General features: G+C 34.1%; 1 protein-coding gene across 1 annotated transcript in view; it reads right to left on the bottom strand.

The window, feature by feature from the left end:
- LOC150104663 (protein CDV3 homolog) overlaps window positions 1-25,201 on the bottom strand; it is an 83,705-nt gene that overhangs the window by 21,778 nt on the left and 36,726 nt on the right. The window contains exons 3-4 of the mRNA XM_090395860.1: window positions 24,794-24,933; window positions 9,067-9,256 (exon numbers count right to left, since the gene is read on the bottom strand). Coding sequence (XP_090251986.1) covers window positions 9,067-9,256; window positions 24,794-24,933 — 330 coding nt within the window. The remainder of the gene's footprint in view (window positions 1-9,066; window positions 9,257-24,793; window positions 24,934-25,201) is intronic.

Consider the following 25,201-nt stretch of genomic DNA (forward strand, 5'->3'; position numbering starts at 1 on the left):
ACAATGAAAATAGGCAGAATCATTGAAAATGTCAACTGTGTTGTGAATGGAGAACCTGTGGAACAAGTAAAACATTTCAGCTACTTAGGCACAATTTTTACTGAAGATGGTAAACTAAATATAGAAATAGACAACAGAATCAGCAAAGCTGGTATCGTGGGAAGGATGTACATTATCCCCTCTGTTATTCATTATCTATATGGATCACATTATGAAGGAATGTGGTATTAAACCTGATATCAAAATTGGAGATGTTAATGTCAGCTCTTTGCTTTATGCGGATGATGTTATACTTCTAAATAAATCCGCTACAAGTCTGCAAGATTCTCTGACTAAATTGAATAGCTGTTGTAATAGATATGGTATGAAGGTCAGCAATAAAAAGACAAAGACAATGAAAATAGGCAGAATCATTGAAAATGTCAACTGTGTTGTGAATGGAGAACCTGTGGAACAAGTAAAACATTTCAGCTACTTAGGCACAATTTTTACTGAAGATGGTAAACTAAATATAGAAATAGACAACAGAATCAGCAAAGCTGGTATCGTGGGAAGTCAATTGAATAAATTCATATGGAATAAGAAAGAAATTAGTCGGAACACTAAATTAGCTGTATACAAGACTGTGTTCAAACCAATTTTAACTTATGGATCTGAGAGCTGGGTCAGAAGTAAAACACTTGACCAAAGACTAGAGACCGCAGATATGAGAGTCCTGAGAAAGATTAGAGGCGTGAACAGATGGCATCAATGGCAATATCATATTAAAAATGAGGATATTAGGAAAGAACTTGACATTGTCAGCATCCAGGAATGCGTTAGCAGAACTAATCTCAGATGGTATGGTCACTTAAATAGAATGGGAGAGGAAAGATTAGCAAAACAAGTGTTCTCTGCCAGGTTGGCAGGAAAACGACCCAGAGGAAGACCAAGATATAGGTGGATTGATACGGTACAAAGTGCCTTAGAGGATAGAAATATAAGATCTGATAATGTTGGAGTCTTGACAAGTAACAGACTGATTTGGAGGAAAATTGTAGATAGGATGTTAGTAATGATGTAATTTTTTCATGTAGTACTGTCATATCCTGTACACCCCTTGAGGGTACATGGTAGGAATTTGATGAGGATGATGATGATGATATATAGGATATTAAAAAATAAATTTTTACTAATAGAAAACCTGCAGAAATTATCTGTCAGTTTCCTTTAAAAGGATGAATTACATGAATGCAAAGTGTCCACTGAAGTCAATATAATATTTTGATATTATAGTAAAATAATATGAAACATATAGCTTTGATATATTTTAGCTGTGTAGCTGTTTGGATGGTTGATATACCAAATTTTATCTGTTGTGATTATCTATTTAAATATTTAAAATAAATATTTTAATTCTTTTTTTATATAATTAAGCATCATTCATCATCATCAAATTCCTGACTTGTATCTTTAAAGGGTATACAGGATATGTATGATCAGTGATGGCTCGTGCATAGGCACCGCAGAACTGCAGTATGCCCAATTTTTTTCGATATATAAATATATTTATTAATTTATTTATATTTGCTTGTAATATTTAATTTTATCATCAACAATCCTATACAATTCTCTTATTTTGTATAAAAAATAATAAAAATTTGTCTTGTAGCACTTAGGAGGGCGAAGGACACTAGCAGCAGTGTGTTTACCACAGTGTCATATTGCCACGAGCGCAAGCATATGCAAATCATAGTGAGATGCGAGCTATTAGTGCAATGCGGCACTGTCCGTCGCACAGTTCCACTGTTGTTTATATGCAGTTTGCACCAGTAGTAGAGTGTTCGTAGTGCTTATCGTGTTTACTCCGTCTCTTTAAATATTTGGACATTACATTACAATTAAAGGAATGGATTTTATTTTTAAGTAATTTTGAATTATACTCAACTGTATAATTTTATCGATAATAAACAATATTTTTTCATTAAACAAATCAAGAAGAATATATTTCATTTTTAAGAGTAATTTTGAAGTATACCACACTAAAATTTTATCATAATTTTGATATTTTATCCAAACACATATACACTGTACTTACAGTGTGTATGTATTTTTTATATAATGAAAACTGTGGCAAATTCATCACTAAAAATAACCACAGTGATTAGTTTAATACATAAATATTTCATCCCAAGTATCTTGGGACATAATCAGTACAGTAATCCAAACAATACTAGGAATAACATACAGTTAGGATGCATGATTACAATGGAATCTCACCGTCGTTGCGGTTTAAATTTGGTCTGTATAGTAGGGCTTCAGCACTTTCTTTATATAGACGTTCATGTTTAAATAAAGATCAATGTAAAAGATTTGACTTTTCCCCAATGGATCCTATGGTTTTAAAAGACGAATGTAGTATTGATGTTCCGAGATTCGTTTCTGAACAGATCTACCTGTCTGTCCAAAGTAAGACAAATTGCAGGAGCATGGGATCTCATTAATGCCAGGTAACATTAGAGGTGATATTTTGTCCTTAGGAGAAGGTAACAAGTTATAGATCTGGTTGATGGGTTTGTAAGTAGTGGCAAAATTGTATGGGAATCCTATGGGCTTCTTCTTGTCTAGGTTGATGTGTGGGAAAGTGACTGATGATTTTTTGAGTTGTTTTAAGATTATATCCATTTAACATGGCTGTATTTTTGATTATTTCTAGTTCTTGGTTTAGAGATTCTTCAGAGGAGCAGAATTTGTGTGCTCTGGTAACTAGTGATTTAATGATGCCAAATTTCTGAGATGGATGATGAGCAGAAGAATTGTGAATGTAGCGACCTGAAAATGTAGGCTTATGATAGACAGATGTGGAACTATCTTCTTTTCTTAGAATGTGTAAATCCAGAAAGGAGATACCCTGTGGAGATTCTTTTTCTAGCGTAAAGCGTCGACATATCATAAACAATTTTTTCGCTTGGGTTCAAAAGTGAAAATCTTTTCTTTTCGCTAGTTACCAGAGCACACAAATTCTGCTCCTCTGAAGAATCTCTAAACCAAGAACTAGAAATAATCAAAAATACAGCCACACTAAATGGATATAATCTTAAAACAACTCAAAAAATCATCAATCACTTCCCCACACATCAACCTAGACAAGAAGAAGCCCACAGAATTCCCATACCTAATGTCAAAGGCATCTCTGAACGTTTTTCAAAAATTGTGAATACAATTTTGCCACTACTTACAAACCCATCAACCAGATCTATAACTTGTTGCCTTCTCCTAAGGACAAAATGTCATCTCTAATGTTACCTGGCATTAATGAGATCCCATGCTCCTGAAATTTGTCTTACTTTGGACAGACAGGTAGATCTGTTCAGAAACGAATATCGGAACATCAATACCACATTCGTCTTTTCAAACCACAGAAATCTGGTCTCTCTCAACACTGAGCTGAAAACCTAAACCATAGGATCCATTGGGGAAAAGTCGAAACTTTTACATTGATCTTTATTTAAACATGAACGTCTATATAAAGAAAGTGCTGAAGCCCTACTGCACAGACCAAATTTAAACCGCAACAACGTTCTTACTATTCCTAAAGTATGGGAAACTGTCATACAAAATTGCGTAAAATAGTCTCTTTATATATGTTTTTTTTTTTCCAGTTATATTTTAATTTACTTCTATAACACGTTACTGCAGGCATATTGAGATTCCATTGTAATGACGTGCCCTTGTTTGAATTACTGTACTAATGATAGCTAATCACTGTGGTTATATGTGTGGTTTTAGTGTGTGTATATTTCGAAAGTTGCAGCACCCCACGATTTCAAGCCACGAGCCGCCACTGTGTATGATAGTACTACATGAAAACTCACATCACCACTAACTTCCTATCTACATTTTCCACCAAATCAATCTGTTATCTGTCAAGACTCCAACATTATCAGATGCATCATTCTTTGTAATTCAAAACATGCTGATCTTTGAAGTCAATGCAACCATTACAGATATGAAATTAAAGCAATGAATATGAATTCTAACCAACCAATAAACAAAAATAAAATTATATATATATATATTTAACTTACTCTTCACAACTGACTTAACATAAAAAAGACAAATATAGAGAAAAGCAGGGGGGGGGGAGACACTGTTCCACAGAAGATTCTACTAAAGAAGAAAGTTATCTTTGTTAAAGATCTAAATAGCAAAGTAGGAAATGAATACCAAACTTTATATTTTTGGAATATCTGGAGAAAAAGGGCAAAGCTAATAATAATAATAATGGTAAGTACTCTTGGATTTCGGCTATTTAGGTGCACCTTTTTTTTAGTGAAAGTGGCAAAATTAAATATTGAAAAATGCAACATAATTAGCAAAGCTGGTATAGTGAGGAGTCAACTGAACAATTTTATATGGAATAAGAAAGAAATTAGTCAAAACACCGAATCAGCTGTATACAAGTTAGTGTTCACACCAAGTCTGGTTTATGGATCTGAGAAAAATTCTGAGGGGAAAAAAAAAAATTAGGGGAGTGAACAGATGGCATCAGTTGCAGAATTATATTAAAAATGAAGATATTAGGTAGGGAGCTGACATTGTTAGCATTCAAGAATATGTGCGTAGAACTAATCTCAAGTGATTAGTTCTACTAATCATCATCAAAGTCCTGTCATGTACCCCTCAAGGGGTGTACAGGATATGACAGTACTACATGAAAAAAATTACATCATTACTAACTTCCTATCTACAATTGTCCTCAAATCATTGGCTATTTAGGTGCACCTTTTTTTTAGTGAAAGTGGCAAAATTAAATATTGAAAAATGCAACATAATTAGCAAAGCTGGTATAGTGAGGAGTCAACTGAACAATTTTATATGGAATAAGAAAGAAATTAGTCAAAACACCGAATCAGCTGTATACAAGTTAGTGTTCACACCAAGTCTGGTTTATGGATCTGAGAAAAATTCTGAGGGGAAAAAAAAAAATTAGGGGAGTGAACAGATGGCATCAGTTGCAGAATTATATTAAAAATGAAGATATTAGGTAGGGAGCTGACATTGTTAGCATTCAAGAATATGTGCGTAGAACTAATCTCAAGTGATTAGTTCTACTAATCATCATCAAAGTCCTGTCATGTACCCCTCAAGGGGTGTACAGGATATGACAGTACTACATGAAAAAAATTACATCATTACTAACTTCCTATCTACAATTGTCCTCAAATCAGTCTATTACTTGTCAAGACTCCAATATTATCATTATCAGATCTTATATTTCTATCGTTTAAGGCACATTGTACCGTATCAATCCACCTATATCTTGGTCTTACACTGGGTCGTTTTGCTGCCAACCTGGCAGAGAACACTTGTTTTGCTAATCTTTCCTCGCCCATTCTGTTTAAGTGACCATACCACCTGAGATTAGCTCTGCTAACGCATTCCTGGATGCTGACAATGTCAAGTTCTTTCCTAATATCCTTGTTTTTAATATGATATTGCGATTGATGCCATCTGTTCATGCCTCTAATCTTTCTCAGGACTCTCATATCTGCGGTCTCTAGTCTTTGGTCAAGTGTTTTACTTCTGACCCAGCTCTCAGATCCATAAGTTAAAATTGGCTTGAACACTGTCTTGTATACAGCTAATTTAGTGTTCCGACTAATTTCTCTCTTATTCCATATGAATTTATTCAATTGACTTCCCACCATACCAGCTTCACTGATTCTGTTGTCTATTTCTATATTTAATTTACCATCTTCACTAAAAAATTGTGCCTAAGTAGCTGAAATGTTTTACTTGTTCCACAGGTTCTCCATTCACAACACAGTTGACATTTTCAATGATTCTGCCTATTTTCATTGTCTTTGTCTTTTTATTGCTGACCTTCATACCATATCTATTACAACAGCTATTCAATTTAGTCAGAGAATCTTGCAGACTTGTAGCGGATTTATTTAGAAGTATAACATCATCCGCATAAAGCAAAGAGCTGATATTAGCATCTCCAATTTTGATATCAAGTTTAATGCCACTTTCCCTCATAATGTGATCCATATAGATAATGAATAAGAGAGGGGATAAGGTACATCCTTGTCTAACACCAGATTTAACATTAAACCATCTTCCTGTACTTCCTTCAATTCTAACTACTGACTTACAACTCAAGTAAAGGCTAAGTATTGCTTGATATAATTGACACCATATGACTGTAGCGTATTGAATAGCTTCTCTCTTGGCACCTTGTCATATGCCTTTTTCCAAATTGACAAAACTTAAATACAGATCTTTGTTATATTCCCATGCTTTCTTGACTAATTGTCATAAAGTGAAGATCTGATCCTGACAGCCTCTATTTGGCCTGAATCCAGCTTGTTCTTCACCAAGCTTTTCTTCCACAATTCTTCTCAACCGTTTCTCAAGTATACTTGCATAGATCTTGCCAGGAACACTCAGTAGGGAAATACCTCTGTAATTCTCACATTCAGTTTTATTTCCCTTTTTATATATGGGTATTATTATATGACATTAGGTCAGAAGCCCTGGTCGGTTCTCCGCATTCCTTTAAAGGCTATGTGGAGGTCTCCTCTCAGTTATACAGTTTTGACCCTTAAGCACCCCGTTCTACTAATCTTAAACATAAAACATAATGCCTCTTAAACATAATGGGACATTGTAAATGTATGTTATTTTTGCCTATATGTAATAACTTTATCTTTACTCTTCTATCTTTATTCTATTCCTAATTCTTTTTATCTTTATTCTAATGTGCATTTTCTCTCTTAACCTTACTCACTTACTCTACTGCGTGTTATGTTTATCCACCTTCCGTATTTATTAGCCATATGCCTATGAACACTAAAAATTTATTTGTAAGACTGCGCCATCAGTATATCAAATATTCGGCATAAGAGTCAATAAAACTTCCGGTAGATCTCTCTCTCTCTCCTACTAGCATAAATTCCTTCAACAAAGTTTATATGAACAGTCGTGGTTCGTAAGTAACTAAACTGTGCTTTTATTGCCTTAATTGTTTCCCACTCACAAGTCCGATTTATTTAGAAACAATGCAGTTGTAAAATAAAGGATCAGGCAGCAGCACTCTTTTTACTAAATAATTAAAACACATTTATTTACATTAATATGAAATATACATGAATCAAATGACAGGGAGATTGCTTTCCCTACCTATCTATAAAATCTTCAGCATAAGATTAAAATCCTTTCACTTCAACACTAAATAATCTCTTTAACTCAAAAACCTATTTACTCTCTGCTTATGAATTCAACTTATTAAACTTCTAGTTTACTCGCAAAGAGGTTAGTTAACTCTCTGTTAAGTTATTTTTACAGATTTTTATATCGACTTCTAACATACCAATTGACTCTCTTATGGACACTTCTAATTACTAATAAACTAACTCTTAACAGTCCATATACAATATATCTCTTAGATTATAAGAGAAAATATACAGAACGATACAACTTACAGAGGCTCTGTGTCACACATTCAGTCAAGAGTCTTTTACTAAAGTCTTTATGGCTTTTCTTTCATCTCAAGTTTAGGCTTCCTTCAGGAGTATCTTGCTTTAGCGGTATCACATTGGGATATTAGCGGGCTTTTGGACTGCAATCTGCGGTACTCAAATAGCACATACAAGAGGTTTCAGCATACGGGCAAATTCTCCTCTGGATCCTTACTTCGGGAACTTCTGTTCTAATTGCTGACTGCCGCCAACTGGCTCTAGTTCGGACTCTGCATATAGTCTCAGCTCGCTTCCGCTCTGGTTCCAACTTTTGATGACCTTCTCTTGACGTCTGGAAGTCCCTTATGCTCTGCTCGGTCCCCTTTTATTTTGCGATCTTGGTGTCTTGCACTAAGGGTGTAAATCCCAAAGAATTCGGCATGACTCTTTCATCTTCTTTTAAGTTTGACCCGCTCTTTGTTCTTCTCCTTGCATTCTTTTGATTGTATTTTGCCGGGCACGGAAACTTGTCTCTAAAACTAGCGGCCCTCTTTGACACTTTGCTGTTAGTGCAGAGCTTGTAAGCAACTCTTATATACAAAACTAGTAAACAACTTTTCCTGCACTCTTACACATGACTATATACAAAGTTCCCCGATGGGAAAGCATTGCCTTTGTTTTTGACGTTAAAACAGTAAATACATTCCCTTCCCCATCAATATTTTGCAAAATATACATAGAAACAAACAAGGTTATTTACAGTTCTCATGGGACTTGACCTATGTAAAAAATCAACGTAAAGCGCTTTGATATTTTTAAGCTACATCGAGATTTTATAACATGTCAGGTTGGCAGAAATGGTATGATGTTTCATGCCAGAGTTGTAAGAAAAAAATCTCAGGGGAAAACCAAGCTCTTGGTGGAGTGATGCAGTTAGATGCGTCTTATACTGACAATATTGGAGCCCTGACAGATAACACTAATTTGAAGGAAAAGTGTTGATAATAAGTTAGTAATAAAATTCTCGTGCAGTATTATCACAGTATCTTATATCTCTGGAAGCTACATATTTTAATAACAGGATAAGCAAAGCTAGTAAGGTAGTGTATCAGTCAAATAAATGCTAAGTGTACAAGATGATGTTCAAACCAATTTGAAATCAGGGATTTGAAATATATCTGGTTAGATATAAAAATGTGATCAACAACTAAAGTTCATTGATTTGACAATTCGGAAAATTTAGGGAGTGACAAATGATAGTGCCAAATTCAGAATCACATTAAAATGAATTTGATATCATTATCATTCCATAATGTGTGACTCCTATATTTTAACTCTGCTCTCATGTGTTGTGGTCACTTAAACAGAATGAGAGAGGAATGATTATAAAAAAACTGGTGTGTGATGCCAGGATGACAAAAGCAGACAAATCATTACACATCAGTGTAATGGTTGCCTGTGCTTGGGTAAAGTATTAAAACAACAATATAATTGCTTGTCAAGTATAATATATATAAAAAAAAAAAATTAACAAATTAATAAATCATTGTTCTTCATCTACATGGTTATCTACTAATACTCAAACAAATTTTTGATATGTAGAAATTACAATATGCTATACCTTTTAGTACTCTTTGAAGGAACATCAATGCTTGCAGCAGAAAGTGAAGGAAAATGAAGTTCACTGGATAGCTCAGGAGCTGATTTTTGGTTTCGACGAGCACTTCCACTTGATGCAGAAGGATTGCGCATTTGAGGTGGTCTGTAAGCAGCTGGTTTATTTTCTTCTTTCCTTTCAGGTTCTGGAGTTGCTATTCAATGAAAGAAATGACACATTTTCATTTATCTTATTAATCATAATCAGAAACACCTGCTGTTATTATTATTATTATTATGGATTAAATTGTGAATCAATACCAATAAAAAATGAATCTGACTACAGCAGAATCAGAATAATATTATTTTATTATTCATACGTATATGATTGGAAAACACCAATATCTACTTCTTTGATATGTACATTTCATTAATGATTATTTTTGAATTGCAGCCAAAGCAACTGAGGCCAGTTGTGTTATAAATCCAGCAGCATTATACCTGTCAGTTGCATGTGTTCTCACTGATTTACCTGTTTTTGTGGGATGAAAAACCCTGCTACCTCCATATCAGATTGGCTGACTTGCCTTCATTCTTCATTCAATGAAGCAACATAAAAATTAAAAGGTCTCATTTTATTCTCCTATTATTTCTGATGCTCTTTTTTTCCAAGAAAGAAAGAAGGCATCAGAAATATAGATATGACAACTGTTATTTATTTGGAATCAGCTAATTATCGTCCAACCAATTCTGGTTGGTTGAGTGGTTAGCGTTTATGCCCTCCAACCAACAGGCTGCATTATGAATCCTGCTGTGAGCATGGATGTTTGCAATTACCTTAACGTGGGCAATGAACTTCATCTCACAAGTTCTTGGAAGTTTTTCCACTTGGTTATATTATAAATTAATGATGCCAAGAAATTATATTCCTGGTTTAATCCTTTATCAAAATGTAAGCAAACAAAGTTTGCACCTGAAGATGTTCTGGACAGGGCAACTTGTATATAGAGGCTAATGACCTCACACCACTTGCCTTAGTATCCCATAATGCAGAGCACATATCCTTACAGACATGTATAATGGTATGCATTATGGGAAGGATCCAGAGATGATACCAAGGTTGAAGTAATGCAGATGTCATATTTTCATATGAGTAGCCAAAAGGTGTCACACCTTATTATTAAAATTCTCTGGATTAGAGAGAGTTGTAAGTTTTTCCACTTGGTTACACTATAAATTAAAGATGCCAAGAAATTACATTCTTCATTTAATCCTTTATGCAAGTGTAAGCAAACATTGTGATTTGCATTATGGGATACTAAGGCCAGTGATGTGAAGTCATTAGCCTCTATATACGAGTTGCATTGTCCTGAAAATACTTCAGGTGCAAACTTTGTTTGCTTACACTTGGATAAAGGATTAAACCAAGAATATAATTTCTTATCATCTTTATTTCATCTCACAAGTGAGACCACTGCCTCACATAATGAATGTAGCCTGCAAGAGGCACAAAAAAACTGTTTAGTCTCTGAAATAAGTTTTCTAGACTGTACACCCCTTGAGGGTACATGGCAGGAATTTGATGATGTAAAAAATAAATAAAAATAGAAAAAAAAAAAAAATTCTTACCCACTCAGAGTACCAATGTACTATATATAGACTTCCAAATCTTTTATAAGTGGGCATCACAAAATAACTATTTATGAAGTTTTGACTAAAGGGTGACAATCAAGATTTCTATGATGATTTTGAATATATCATGTTAAATAATGCTAAGAACTAAAATGGTCCACAGTGATACAAATTCTGTTTTTCAGTCTACTATTTAAAAATACATTTGTGAAGTGACCTGCATTAGATAATGAAGATGAGATATTCAAAGAAATCCTATAGAGTAATATTTAGTAATCATGTGACTGTTTCTACAGCAAGCAGTGATCTTTCAATTCTAAAGCAAGAACACAGTATACACAAAAACTTACTGACTGATAAAACCATGAAAATCTTGTGTGTGTGTGTGTGTGTGTTGTGTATCCACAAACACTGAAGTAACTGCAGAATATATAACATTTTTTTTTTTTTTTAAATAACGAAACCTGTGGTGCGTTCATAATTAGAAGAAACACACGTATAAACCACAGTGAAAATTATTTAATTGTAAATATTTCATCCAAAGTATCTTAGGACATCATCAGTACAGTATTTAAACAAAAATTAGGAATAACCTACAGTTAGGGCGCATGATTACAATAGAATCTCATGAAAACGTGCATAACGTGCTAAAGTAGTACAAAAAAAAAAAAAAAAAAAACGTTAATTATTTAACACAGTTTTGTATGATAATTTCCCATACTTTAGGAATAGTAAGAACATCGTTGCGGTTTAGGTTTGGTCTGTGTAGTAGGGCTTCAGAACTTTCTTTGTATAAATGTTCATGTTTAAATAAAGATCTATGTAAAAGTTTAGCCTTTTCCCAATGGATCCTATGGTTTGGATTTTCAATTCCGTGTTGAGAGAGGCCAGATTTCTGCGGTTTAAGAAGACGAATGTGGTCTTGATGTTCCGAGATGCGTTTCTGAACAGACCTACCTGTCTGTCCAAAGTAAGATAATTTGCATGAGCATGGAATCTCATAAACACCAGGTAACATCAAGGGTGAGAATTTGTCCTTAGGAGAAGGTAATAAGTTGTAAATTTGGTTGATAGGTTTGTAAGTAGTGGCAAAATTGTATTTCTTCATAATTTTAGAAAGACGTTCTGAGATGACTTTAACGTAAGGTATGGGAATCCTATGCACTTCTTCCTGTCTGGTTTGATGTATGCAGAAGTGACTGATGATTTTTTGAGTTGTTTTGGGATTATATCCATTTAGGATGGCTGTATTTTTGATAACTTCTAATTCCTGGTTTAAAGATTCTTCAGAGGAGCAGAATTTGTGTGCTCTGGAAACTAGTGATTTAATAATGCCAGATTTCTGAGATGGATGATGAGCAGAAGAATTGTGAATGTAGTGACCTGAGAATGTAGGCTTGCGAAAGACGGAAGTGGCGATGGAACCGTCTGCTTTTCTTTTGATGTGTAAATCCAAAAAAGAGATACCCTGTGGAGATTCTTTTTCTAACGTAAAGTTGATGCGATGATGAAGAAGGTTAATTTTATCTAGAAACAGTTGTAATTCAGGTTCGGGATGATTCCATACTGCTAACCTGAATTACAACTGTTTCTAGATAAAATTAACCTACTTCATCATCACATCAACTTTACGTTAGAAAAAGAATCTCCACAGGGTATCTCTTTTTTGGATTTACACATCAAAAGAAAAGCAGACGGTTCCATCGCAATTTCCGTCTTTCGCAAGCCTACATTTTCAGGTCACTACATTCACAATTCTTCTGCTCATCATCCATCTCAAAAATCTGGCATTATTAAATCACTAGTTTCCAGAGCACACAAATTCTGCTACTCTGAAGAATCTTTAAACCAGGAATTAGAAGTTATCAAAAATACAGCCATCCTAAATGGATATAATCCCAAAACAACTCAAAAAATCATCAGTCACTTCTGCATACATCAAACCAGACAGGAAGAAGTGCATAGGATTCCCATACCTCACGTTAAAGGCATCTCAGAACGTCTTTCTAAAATTATGAAGAAATACAATTTTGCCACTACTTACAAACCTATCAACCAAATTTACAACTTATTACCTTCTCCTAAGGACAAATTCTCACCCTTGATGTTACCTGGTGTTTATGAGATTCCATGCTCATGCAAATTATCTTACTTTGGACAGACAGGTAGGTCTGTTCAGAAACGCATCTCGGAACATCAAGACCACATTTGTCTTCTTAAACCGCAGAAATCTGGCCTCTCTCAACACGGAATTGAAAATCCAAACCATAGGATCCATTGGGAAAAGGCTAAACTTTTACATAGATCTTTATTTAAACATGAACGTTTATACAAAGAAAGTTCTGAAGCCCTACTACACAGACCAAACCTAAACCGCAACAACGTTCTTACTATTCCTGAAGTATGGGAAATTATCATACAAAACTGTGTTAAATAATTAACGTTTTTTTTTTTTTTTTGTACTACTTTAGCACGTTATGCATGTTTTCATGAGATTCTATTGTAATCATGCGCCCTAACTGTATGTTATTCCTAATTTTTGTTTAAATACTGTACTGATGATGTCCTAAGATACTTAGGATGAAATATTTACAATTAAATAATTTTCACTGTGGTTTGTGTTTCTTCTAATTATAACACATTATTACCATGCATGTGTGAGTAGAAGTAAAGAAAGAAGGAACATTTTGATATTCTTTAGGACTAGATGGAAATTATAGTCCTCGGAATACTTGATGAAGAAAGCTTCCACAGGATAGAGGCTGATGAAAAGGAGAAGCAGGTTTGGTGAGTTTGCATTGAGTAGCCACTGCTCATGTTGTTATAAGATTAGCAATAAATGCAGAAAACGATTGTTGCCAACTGCAAAAACCACTTAAGACAACAACAAAGCATCTGAAAGATAGCAGTTGGAGAGTGTTGGTGATCAACTGGCTGAACTGTTCTCTTTTGGATAGCACTGAGAAATTTTATGGAGGTTTTTTTACCACTGAAAACATAAGAACAGTATATTTTAAGATGCAACAGGTTTGGAATTTATTAGTAGTTGGATAGGTGAAAGGTAAACTAAGTAAAAAACATGTTTTTGGAGAATGACAGAAATTTATACCACAAAAGGTAATAGGTGGCGATTTTTTTTTTTTTTTTAATGGAAAAAAATATGACACTTGATAATCGAAACATCCAGGTTGTCATTAAGCACCATCATTAAAGAACAGCATGGAGATTAGTGCCTTAATACTATGGGTTAATCTAGAAATCCTACTCTGGAGACAGCTTTTTTTCCAAGTCACTATAGGCCTTCAAATAAGCAGTACTGTGATGTCACACCAAATAAAATTCTTTCACCACCTTTTGTTCAAACCTTTTCGTGAAACATGTCCAGAGATGTAATGTAAGAAGCAGGAGGAGGATATGCTATGCATCTAGAGAAGTTGAATTCATATTGTAGCCAGCGATTGGCTACAATATGAATTCAACTATAGTTATTTGATATAGTTAATTGTTAACAATATCAAATAACTGCAGATCACTGCCAGGCAAACCCCCCCCCCCACCACCACCACCACACACAACTTATGTGGAGTGACATACGTAAGTTTCATTCATTTGCCAATGGATAGCATCTATGCTCTCCAATCTTCAAGTTCTGGATTTGATTTTCAGTGTATGGATATTTCTGAGCATCTTTAGGTAGTAAACAAATTTTTGGTGTCTAGTTTAAGATAATCACTTTACTTAGGAAGCCAAAAGTAGATTTACAAAATCATGTTTGATCGCTTGTGAACGGTTTCCAGATTACGTAACCTTCAAAGCCCACCCACAGTACTTTTAAATAACAGTCAATTTCATCCCTCCCATTAAAAAAAAAAAAAATTAACTTTATTTTAAATCATGACAAAATCGTCTCACATGCACTATTTTCCATGAAAGGATGATAATGCACAATATATAGCCTTTCCCAGGCAAGCAACACAAGATACCACATTAAAACTTCTTTACTCATCATTGACAATACTTATCAAAGTGCTACAGACTCTGCCCAGGTGTCCATATATTTGCCTTTTTATTAACTTTTTCACACAGGACTGCTATGGGATTGAATGGAGAGTTGGTTCTCATCAGAGACCAGGCAAAAACCTCTTCAGGTTTCTGTCTGGTCTCTGATGAGAAATAACAGTTCTAAACAGCCGTTAAGCACCAGTGAAACCTAAAAGCGCTAATAAAAAGCAAATAAATGAACTCATGGGCAGAGTCCATGTCTTAAAGTAGTGCAAGTCCGAGACAATTCCTATGCTGAATGTTAGAATCACATACTCCTAGTAAATTTTGAAACCTTAAGTTTCTATTTTATCTGGCTATATATTTATTAAATGCTATGGATATCTTTTCAGATGTGCCCTGAATATATGGGTTAGTAACAATTCTGCTGTGGAAAGGTGAGAGATGAAGGGAGAAGCATTTAACATTTTATCTGTTTTTTTTGGGAGTTAAATTACAAAATAAAGTGTGCAAAGTAATATTCCCTCTAATTTTTGCTGGTCCATGTGGGCATGAGAAACATTTTATGTGCATGGTTCCAGACTCAATGCATGTAGTGGTCTGTGCTCACAATAGCAAGTCATAAGCCACAAATGCTCAATTTGATACACCAAAAATTGGTGACAACATCTTGTTAAAAGAACTTATGTTGCATGCTACATACTTCTATAAGCACAACCAAAATGCCTATTCTTTAAGCTACTTACATACTCCATATATGCATAGTTTATAAATAAATTATATCACATTTGCCCAGTGTGCAAATGTGATATAGCCACTCAAAAATGTAAACAAATTTGCAGCTTTTTTTCATTTGAATTTCAACAGTCACATTTTGAACACACTAAAACCACTAGTCTAATAGTTCTTGTATTAATGTTCCCTTATTTCATGTAGCTAAAATCTGTATTATTTATTTAGCATTCGGCACATGCTGCAAAATATAGGATAAAAAAAAAAAAGAACACGAACATTGTTGTTGTGTGGGGTTGCTATGAAGAATCTTTTGAATTAAATTTCTTGGATAGCCATTGTTTACCAGGGTCTGTGATATACGAGTTAATTCGTCCTGGAGGTCTTTTTCTTCTGACATGATGTGGGGTGGCTCTATTTTTGAGCATGTGTATGATGCTAAGTTTTTGAGAAATGTGGTGAGTAAACGAGAAGTGAAGATAATGACCAGTATGGGTTGGTTTATGGTAGACTTTAAGGCTGATATGTCCATCTGCTTGTTTTTTGATTAGGATATCTAAAAACACAACAACACTCTGCCAAGACTCAATATAAATCCTCAATTGCCATCCCTTATGCAGGAACAGTTTCAAAAAAGATTGCCACACTCTTCAAACCTTTTGAAATTAGATTAACTTCCAAACTGATCAAGATGATTCGGAACATATTAAGGTCACCAAAAGACAGTAATGCCTTCTTCAAATATGCTGAAGTATACAACATCCCTTTCTCTTGTGGTCTGAACTACATAGGTCAGACATCACGAAGTCTTGAAATAAGAAAAAAGGAACATGTAGCAGATGTTAAAAACAACAGAATAGATAGTTCCAGATTAGCCCTCCACTTCTTCAACACAAGCCACATCACTGAATGGGACAAAAGTTCCATGCCTTATCTAGAAGAAAATTTCCAGTGTTGCAATTTCAAAGAAGTCACAGTGGTTCTCCATTCTGAAAGCAGCCTAAACAGAAATCAAGGAATGATCCTGCCCGACACATGGAAAACCCTAATAAGATCAGTAAGATTGCCAGAATTTAATTTCGCTGCAAACTACAGAGCGTGCGCACACAACAATAACTAATGAAACATTTGTGTGATGTTGAGCATCTTTTTAATTTTGTTATATTTTATACGTTTGTTCTTTGTACTGGCGACTTTGTCTTTACCGTTTGTATGCCCTGAAGAAGCCAACCAGCCCAGTTGGTGAAAAAACTTGTTGCATAATTTATCATTAAATTTATTGGTCCATAAGAAAAAAAAAAACAGTTTTTTTTAAAACCAAATTTATTCTAAGTGTTAAAACTGCTGATAAGGTTTTAAGAATAATGTTGTGACTTTCACATAGAAATGAAATTCATTCTAAAGTGAAGATATGGTTTTTAGTAGTTTCAATAGAGCTTGCTGTTACTTTCATATAAAAAATGAAGTTAGAGAAGTGTCTTAAGAAAACATATCATGTCTTCATCCATGTTCTGTGATTGAAGATGCAAGAATTTTATCTTATGTTGCTGTCATATAGAGAGCAGTTTTGTCTTAGTTGTTTTCCTGTGTGAACTGAAGAGAGAATAAAGGTTTTGTAGGAGGAAACAAGAGACTAAGGTTACAGAAGTTTAGTCTACATAGGACAATATCCGTTAGTTATGCGATTGTGTAGTAAGTGTTTTTTCTTGTTGTGATTTGAAGAAAATACACTAGTGCTTGCATAGTAGTTAATTTGAAGTTGTATATATGTCTGTTTTTTGTAAATTAAAGATTTTTTTTTTATTTTGGTTAAAAAAGTGTTTGAAGACTCAATCTCTTAATGGATTTAGTTAGTTAAACAGGTTAAGTTACACATGAGATACTCTTGGATACGAACTGTGTGCAAGCTAGATTTTCGAGTTTGTGTTTTCTTTTTATTTTGAATTTAAGAGTTTTAACTACTTAGTGTGGAGAGAATAAAGAAAATATATATGCTGTCTCAACCCCCCCCCACACACACACACAATAATACTGTCCTGAACTGGGTCAAATATTAAACAAACTTTAGTCTGGCCATGGCCCAATGTATTTACAAAGAGAACATGTAAATTAATTAAAACTACTCTTTTAGTGCTGTCGAAAACAAATACAATTCAGCCATCAATCCTTTACAAGGCAAATTGTGATATTTTAGATCCTGAACTGAGCAGTACTTCTCAATATCTCCAAAGCTTTAAGGCACATTAAACTGCATCAATCTACCTAGATCTTGTTCTTCCTTTAAGGCTTTTTTCCTGCTACCCTAGTACAAAACACCTGTTTTACTCAATTCCTCTCCTAATCTATTTAAATGAATATACCACTTCAGATTAGCTCTGCTCACACATTCATAAATGCTAATGATGTTAACTTCCTTCTTAATATCATTTTTAATATGATTCTACCATTGATAGTACATGTTCAACTCCCCTTGATTTTTAACAAGACTGACATCTATAGCCTCTGGTCTATCTACAATGAACTGTTTTCAATACTAATTCTCAGATCCTTAAGTTAAGCAGTTTGAACACTATCTTGTATACAGATAATTTAGTGTTTTGACTAATTTCTCTGAGAGTACTAGTTTAATTCATAGAGAGTTAATTTTACTTATAAAATCAATATGATTCTAAAATAAAGATTATTAGTTCTACAGTTCACTACTACCATTGTATGCTTTTTTGTACACTTCTTCAGAAGTGTGTTAGATATAAGTTAAATGACAAGAGATCTCTACAGTATCAAAACTAATTAATGTAATTAACAGTTGAAAAATACTTGTTACAAATTCTCCATTCATCATGCTGCTGATGTTTTCAACAGCTGCCTATTTTCAGTATGTATTTTTAATGCTACTTTCCTTTATAATATGATCCATACAAATCATGAACAACACTGGAGATAGTGTGTACCCTTCTCTTACAACCTGATTTGACCTCAAACCACCTTCCTATATCTCATTCAATTCTAACTGGTGAATTACTACTTACATACACCTTATGTATTACTCTGAATTTAATGTTCCACTTACCCCATATAAATTGTAATATTCTGCAAAACTGTTCTCTTGGCATCTTGTCATATGATTTCTGACCAACAAAACCTAAGTACAGATCCTTGTTATATTCCCATAATTCTTCAACTATGTGAAAATCTGATCCGACAAAGTCAGACTTTCACTTTAAGATAGGCCAGTTCGTTCTCCAAGGTTTTCTTTCATATTTCTCAGCATCTTCCGAAGTATGCATGCCACATAAAAATGTTTAACTGCCCATTAGTTTCACTTTAACACTACTAGATTCATGAACAACAACGGTTCATCATCAGGAGAAAACAGTAAATAAATAAATGTTCATTTACACGCAGGTAATGATAACCATATTAAATGTTTGAAAAAAAAAAAAAAACAATGCGTGCATGTATTCTGTTGCATCTTGATGGTTAGTGATGAGCACCACCAAGGTCTGCATGAATCAGATTTTTTTATGAGAAAAGATCAGGCTTGGTGTAAGATCATACCTTGTTTTTTTTTGTTGTTGCATTATCTGGCTTATTTTTAACATTTGTCCTACATAACACATTCTCCAAGTGTAATCTTGTAAACTCCAGGTTACTTAAGTGGCAGGTGGAGAGGTTTTGAACATCTAAGGTCTTGTTCAGCAGAAAGAAGGCAACTTTAATCCCTTGTTGAAACAGTATGTTTGATATCTTGTCTGATATCAAACATACTTTGCTGACTGATTGGTCAGTCAGCAAAGATTCTGAGAGGTAACTCTGTGTATATAATACACACAGTTGTATCCAATGGCTCATCTACCACATACAAAAAAATTTCACTCGTCTATCAAAGGTATCAGTCAGCTTTATATAAATACTGTTATAGGTGATATTAAAAAAAAAAATTTTTTTTTGTAATCAATGACAAAACAAAGTAATATATTATTTCTTTCTTACTACACATTACATGTAATTATACAGAAATATCCTTTCTTTTAATGTGGATTTAAAATGTATGTCACAACACACCTCATTTACATAATGGCTTCATATGGCCTCCAGTGTATCTTTACTTAGTTGAAATATCACTTAACAACTGGCTTATCTGGAACAAATTTTTGCAGGGTGGAGAGATTCATTCATAACATCAATTTCCATTTTATTAGATTCATTTGACTAAACCTCATTCACATGATGAAGTACTTGCTGGTATAATGGCTAAAATTTCAAGCAGTTTTGAGAAATAGAAACCTGTCCTTATTATTCATTGTTCTTTCAAAAAACGGTCTTGCATGTTTAAATGCTTCCCTAAAACTTGGAACTTGTACCACATTCGTTCACCAAATTTTAGAAAGTCTATGTCACAGCATTGTTAGAATTGAATATCACATGAAACCTGAATTTGCACCTGAAAGGTCCTTAAAAATCCCATAGCAATCTAGAGTTACTATCAGCAGCCCATGATATTTTTTACAGGTATTAGAAAATGCAACTCTGTCTTTGTAGCACAACCATGTGATTTCGTTGAGCCATTTGTCTTGAAAAACACATCTCACCTGATTGTTTTTACTTGACAATACAACAAAACTCTTCGCTCTAGTGTTTTTAACACTTACTAGCCTCTAAAAGTCAACTTCAGTTTTGAATCACTTCACAAAATTGAAAGTGTAGTTTGTTTTCTTTTATTTATTGTTCATAATGAAGGGTGAATTTATATAGATCATCCATAAACAATAACTTAATAAGAAAGACAAATAATAAAATTCATAAAAACAACAAGACAAGTTATCACTCACTTATCTGGAACAAAACACTTTTCATGATCACATCTTTGACTTGTCTTTGCAAAATAATTCATCATCATCAAATTCCTGCCATGTACCCTCAAGGGGTGTACAGGATATGATAGTACTACATGAAAAAAATTACATCATTATTAATTTCCTATCTACAATTTTCCTCCAAATCAGTCTGTTACTTGTCAAGACTCCAATATTATCAGATCTTATATTTCTATCGTCTAAAGCACTTTGTACTGTATCAATCCACCTATATCTTGATCTTCCTCTGGGTCATTTTGCTGCCAACCTAGCAGAGAACACTTGTTTTGCTAATCTTTCCTCGCCCATTCTGTTTAAGTGACCATACCACCTGAGATTAGCTCTGCTAAAGCATTCCTGGATGCTGACAATGTCAAGTTCTTTCCTAATATCCTTGTTTTTAATATGATATTGCCATTGATGCCATCTGTTCACGCCTATAATCTTTCTCAGGACTCTCATATCTGTGGTCTCTAGTCTTTGGTCAAGTGTTTTACTTCTGACCCAGCTCTCAGATCCATAAGTTAAAACTGGTTTGAACACTGTCTTGTATACAGCTAATTTAGTGTTGCGACTAATTTCTCTCTTATTCCATATGAATTTATTCAATTGACTTCCCACCATACCAGCTTTGCTGATTCTGTTGTCTATTTCTATATTTAATTTAACGTCTTCAGTAAAAATCGTGCCTAAATAGTTGAAATGTTTTACTTGTTCCACAGGTTCTCCATTCACAACACAATTGACATTTTCAATGATTCTGCCTATTTTCATTGTCTTTGTCTTTTATTGCTGACCTTCATACCATATCTATTACAACAGCTATTCAATTTAGTCAGAGAATCTTGCAGACTTGTAGCAGATTTATTTAGAAGTATAACATCATCCGCATAAAGCAAAGAGCTGACATTAACATCTCCAATTTTGATATCATGTTTAATACCACTTTCCTTCATAATGTGATCCATATAGATAATGAATAACAGAGAGGATAATGTACATCCTTGTCTCACACTAGATTTAACATTAAACCATCTTCCTGTACTTCCTTCAATTCTAACTGCTGACTTACAACTCAAATAAAGACTAAGTATTGCTTGATATAATGCCCCATTGACACCATATAACTGCAGCGTATTGAATAGCTTCTCTCTTGGCACCTTGTCATATGCCTTTTCCAGATCGACAAAACTTAAATACAGATCTTTGTTATATTCCCATGCTTTCTCGACTATTTGTCGTAAAGTGAAGATCTGATCCTGACAGCCTCTGATTGGCCTGAATCCAGCTTGTTCTTCACCAAACCTTTCTTCCACAATTCTTCTCAACCGTTTCTCAAGTATACTTGCATAGATCTTGCCAGGAACACTCAGTAGGGAAATACCTCTGTAATTCTCACATGCAGTTTAATTTCCCTTTTTATATATGGGTACTATGAGAGCTCTACTCAAATCATCGGGAATTCGTCCCTCTGTGCAGGCTTTCTGAACTATGCAGTGCAGCCACTGTAAGACTCTTATACCACCATACTTCAGCATTTCTGGTCGAATATCATCTACTCCTGCTGCCTTTCCATATTTCAAGCCTTTGATGGCTTTTTGTACTTCTAGTATAGATATGTATTCCTGACTGCATAGCCTGGTCAGTGTTTTTTACCACTGTGCTGTCATCACTGCTTGTTTCATTTAGCAGTTGTTCAAAGTAATTACTCCATACTTCAAGGATATCTTTTTCTCCCATTTTCATGTCACTTTTATCATCTCTAATTCCTTTTACAGCACTCTTTCCTCCATTCTTAAGCTTCTTCAACAACCTCCAGAATATTTTGCCACCTTCTTGATATTTATTTTCTATATTCTTGCCAAAGTCTTCCCATGACTTTTGTTTAGCTAGTTTTACACAGTGTTTAGCATTCTTGCATTTGTCTCTATATTCTCTAAGAGCACAAGCTGACTTATTTGACAGGAACTTTTGGTATGCTTTCTTCTTTTCCTTCACTGCCTCTTTAACTTCCTGTGTCCACCAGGGAGTTCTCATTTTTTTATCCCTACAGATAACCTCACCACATGCCTCTCTGTCAAAATCAATCAATGTTTTCTTCAGAGTTTGCCACTGAATCTCCAAGGTTTGATTCCTGTTCTCAAACTCTTTCATTTTTTCTTCAATAATCTTTGTGTGTATTTTAGTCTACAGTTCACATCTGAGAGCTGCTCAACTTTTATTCGCTTTAAAACTTTCTTACATGTTATTCTTTTCAATAAGAAATTCAATTTTATCCTGCTCAAGACTAAATAGTGATCGCTTCCAATTTCAAATCCTCTGTACACTCTGGTGTCCTGCACCAGGGAGAAAACATCACTATCAACAATAACATAGTCAATGAGACTTTTCTTATTCCTAGCCTCTTCTCTCCATGTGAATTTGTGCACATTTTTATGTTGGAACATGGTGTTAGTAATAACCAGTCCATGTCCTGAGCAGAAATCCAAAAGATATTTGCCATTATTATTAGCTTTGCTCTTTTCTCCAAATTTTCCCAAAATATTTTTGTATGTCTCACAATCATTTCCTACTCTGCTATTTAGATCCCCAACAAGGACCAACTTTTCATTTTTCATTGTGTCAGTTGCTTTTTCTAAAGCCTCAAAAAATTCCTCCACTTTTACCTTAGTAGAACCTTCTGTGGGACCATAGGCACAAATAAGTCTCATTGTCCAGTTCCCCATTCTCATATTTGGCCACATTACTCTACTTGAGACTGACTGCCATTCAAGAAGATTAGCCTCGGATTTTGTGTTGAATACTATGGCTACTCCTTCTTTTCCTTGATTATCATTGCCTGAATATAACATTTTGTGTTTATTGCTTAGAAAGATCTCACCAGTTTTGGTCTTTTTTGTTTCAGTCACCCCTATTATGTCGATCTGGTACTTATCTAATTCCTCAGCTAGCTCCATTTCTTTGCCATTCAGGCTTCTAACGTTGATAGTAACAATCTTTAACTCTGGTGATGTTGAGTTGGGGTTTATTTTCAGATTTGTTCCAGTAGCTGACTTTGCGCTGTTCGCCCTGGTTCCCTGGTGAAAACAACGGGGGCCTTGTTTAACCGGGCGACGCCCCAGCTGGCATGAAATTTTGTCATGTTGTACCATCATTCTATATTTTGGTTTAACCAATAAGAATACAATTTGGTCGGCTAAATCCAAATTGCCAGCTCATCCTCGTCCGTTCAGTATCCAAGTAGATACCCAACAGGGTGCACCACGAGAAGGTGAGGATTGGACATTAGGTCAGAAGCCCTGGTCGGTTCTCCGCATTCCTTTAAAGGCTATGTGGAGGTCTCCTCTCAGTTATACAGCTTTGACCCTTAAGCACCCCTGCAAAATAATTATATTTTTTAAATAACAGTGTTAAAAACACCTTATTATTTAAAACTGTGAAAATAAGCTTGAGATAATACTATAGTATTTAATTAAATTGTGTCAGTTTTAACTTGTGTTTATAATTACAGATTATTTTGTTAATGAAATTATTTAGTGAGAAAAGCACTTTTTTTTTAAATAAATTTGTTGGCAACCACTGGTAATCAAATAATTTTTCAATCAATGAGAATGGGATGATGTTTAAAAAAAAAAAAAAGTGTAAATAATGGGAAGAATAATTTAGAATGAGGCTGTTACCACTTGTCTCTGATAACATGCAAGTGGTGAGTGGATTTCTGGAGCCCTGATTCTATCAATTAGCAATTACTTCCACTGACTAAGGTTAATTAATGGTATCTAAAAAAAAAAAATAAATATTGTAGAGCAAAAAAGAAAGATTACTCCACCTAACTTCTCTCACTAGAGAATATGAACTACCAATATGTAAAATTGATTCATTCCTTAGCAAACATTATTATAAATATTGGAAACACCAGATTTTCTTAAAATCCAAGGATTGCAGTCTCTGTTGGAAACTAATGTGATTTAACATTAAAGAAATTACATTATCGTGTTGTTTGCTATGAAAATTTAAGAAATAAAACCATTTGGAAGCAATTAAAATAATTTGAAATTATTCTAAATGAAATTAAATAAACTATACCCTTAAAACAGGCATTCATAATCTTTGTATGCTGCTAACAAACCTTAAAAAAAGGCAAACAAAAACTGATGATATCAATCCCCCCCCTCATATTTGTCTTACTTGGCTTATTTGTGCATTAAAATTCTGAGAAGCTTACTACAGATTGAAAACTATTGTTTTTTTTTGTGGCTATATTATTATAATATGACATTTTAACATATATTTTAATACAACATATGGAAAAGCAAAACTTGATTGAAGTCTGAGCTTCAATCAGAAAGTGACGTTTAATCATCAAAAAAATTTATCTGCACACTTACTATAAAAAACAAGATTTTTTTTTAAAAATCATTTCCTAAACAGTAGTGAAACAACACACTTAAGACATTCTCAGATTTTTTTTTTTTTTTTTTTTTTTAGCAAATTATTATAAAATTTAAAGAATAATAAAAAAAAACTTACTTGGAAAAGGCACAGTTACTCCAGATGCTGTTGCACCAGTCATTTTCCAAGGTCCCATATTTTCATCTAAAGTTTTTATGGTTTCTCCATTTTCATCATTCTGTTGATCTCTAAACTGCTCATCTTCTTTTTCTTTTTCACTAGAAATAATGTGTACAAAAATATTATCTTAAACTTATAAACCTAAAAAATTATTTAAAAATCATACTTGTAAGAGTACAACTTTTTTTTTGAGCTTATATCCACATGTGCAAGGGTGTGTGTGTGTGTGCGTGCACAAACCGTAAATGGAATGGAATTTAAAAGCCAAGTGTTTTAAAATTCCATTTCCATTAATTTATTGTGTACTCACCAGCTCCCCCCCCCCCCCCAAAAAAAAACCCTTGGACAACTTATGAAAGGAATTCA

The sequence above is a fragment of the Typopeltis vanoorti genome, chromosome 7, assembly GCF_054136105.1.
Source record: "Typopeltis vanoorti isolate ZY-2024b chromosome 7, IOZ_Tvanoo_1.0, whole genome shotgun sequence".
In the NCBI taxonomy this organism is placed as follows: domain Eukaryota; kingdom Metazoa; phylum Arthropoda; class Arachnida; order Uropygi; family Thelyphonidae; genus Typopeltis; species Typopeltis vanoorti.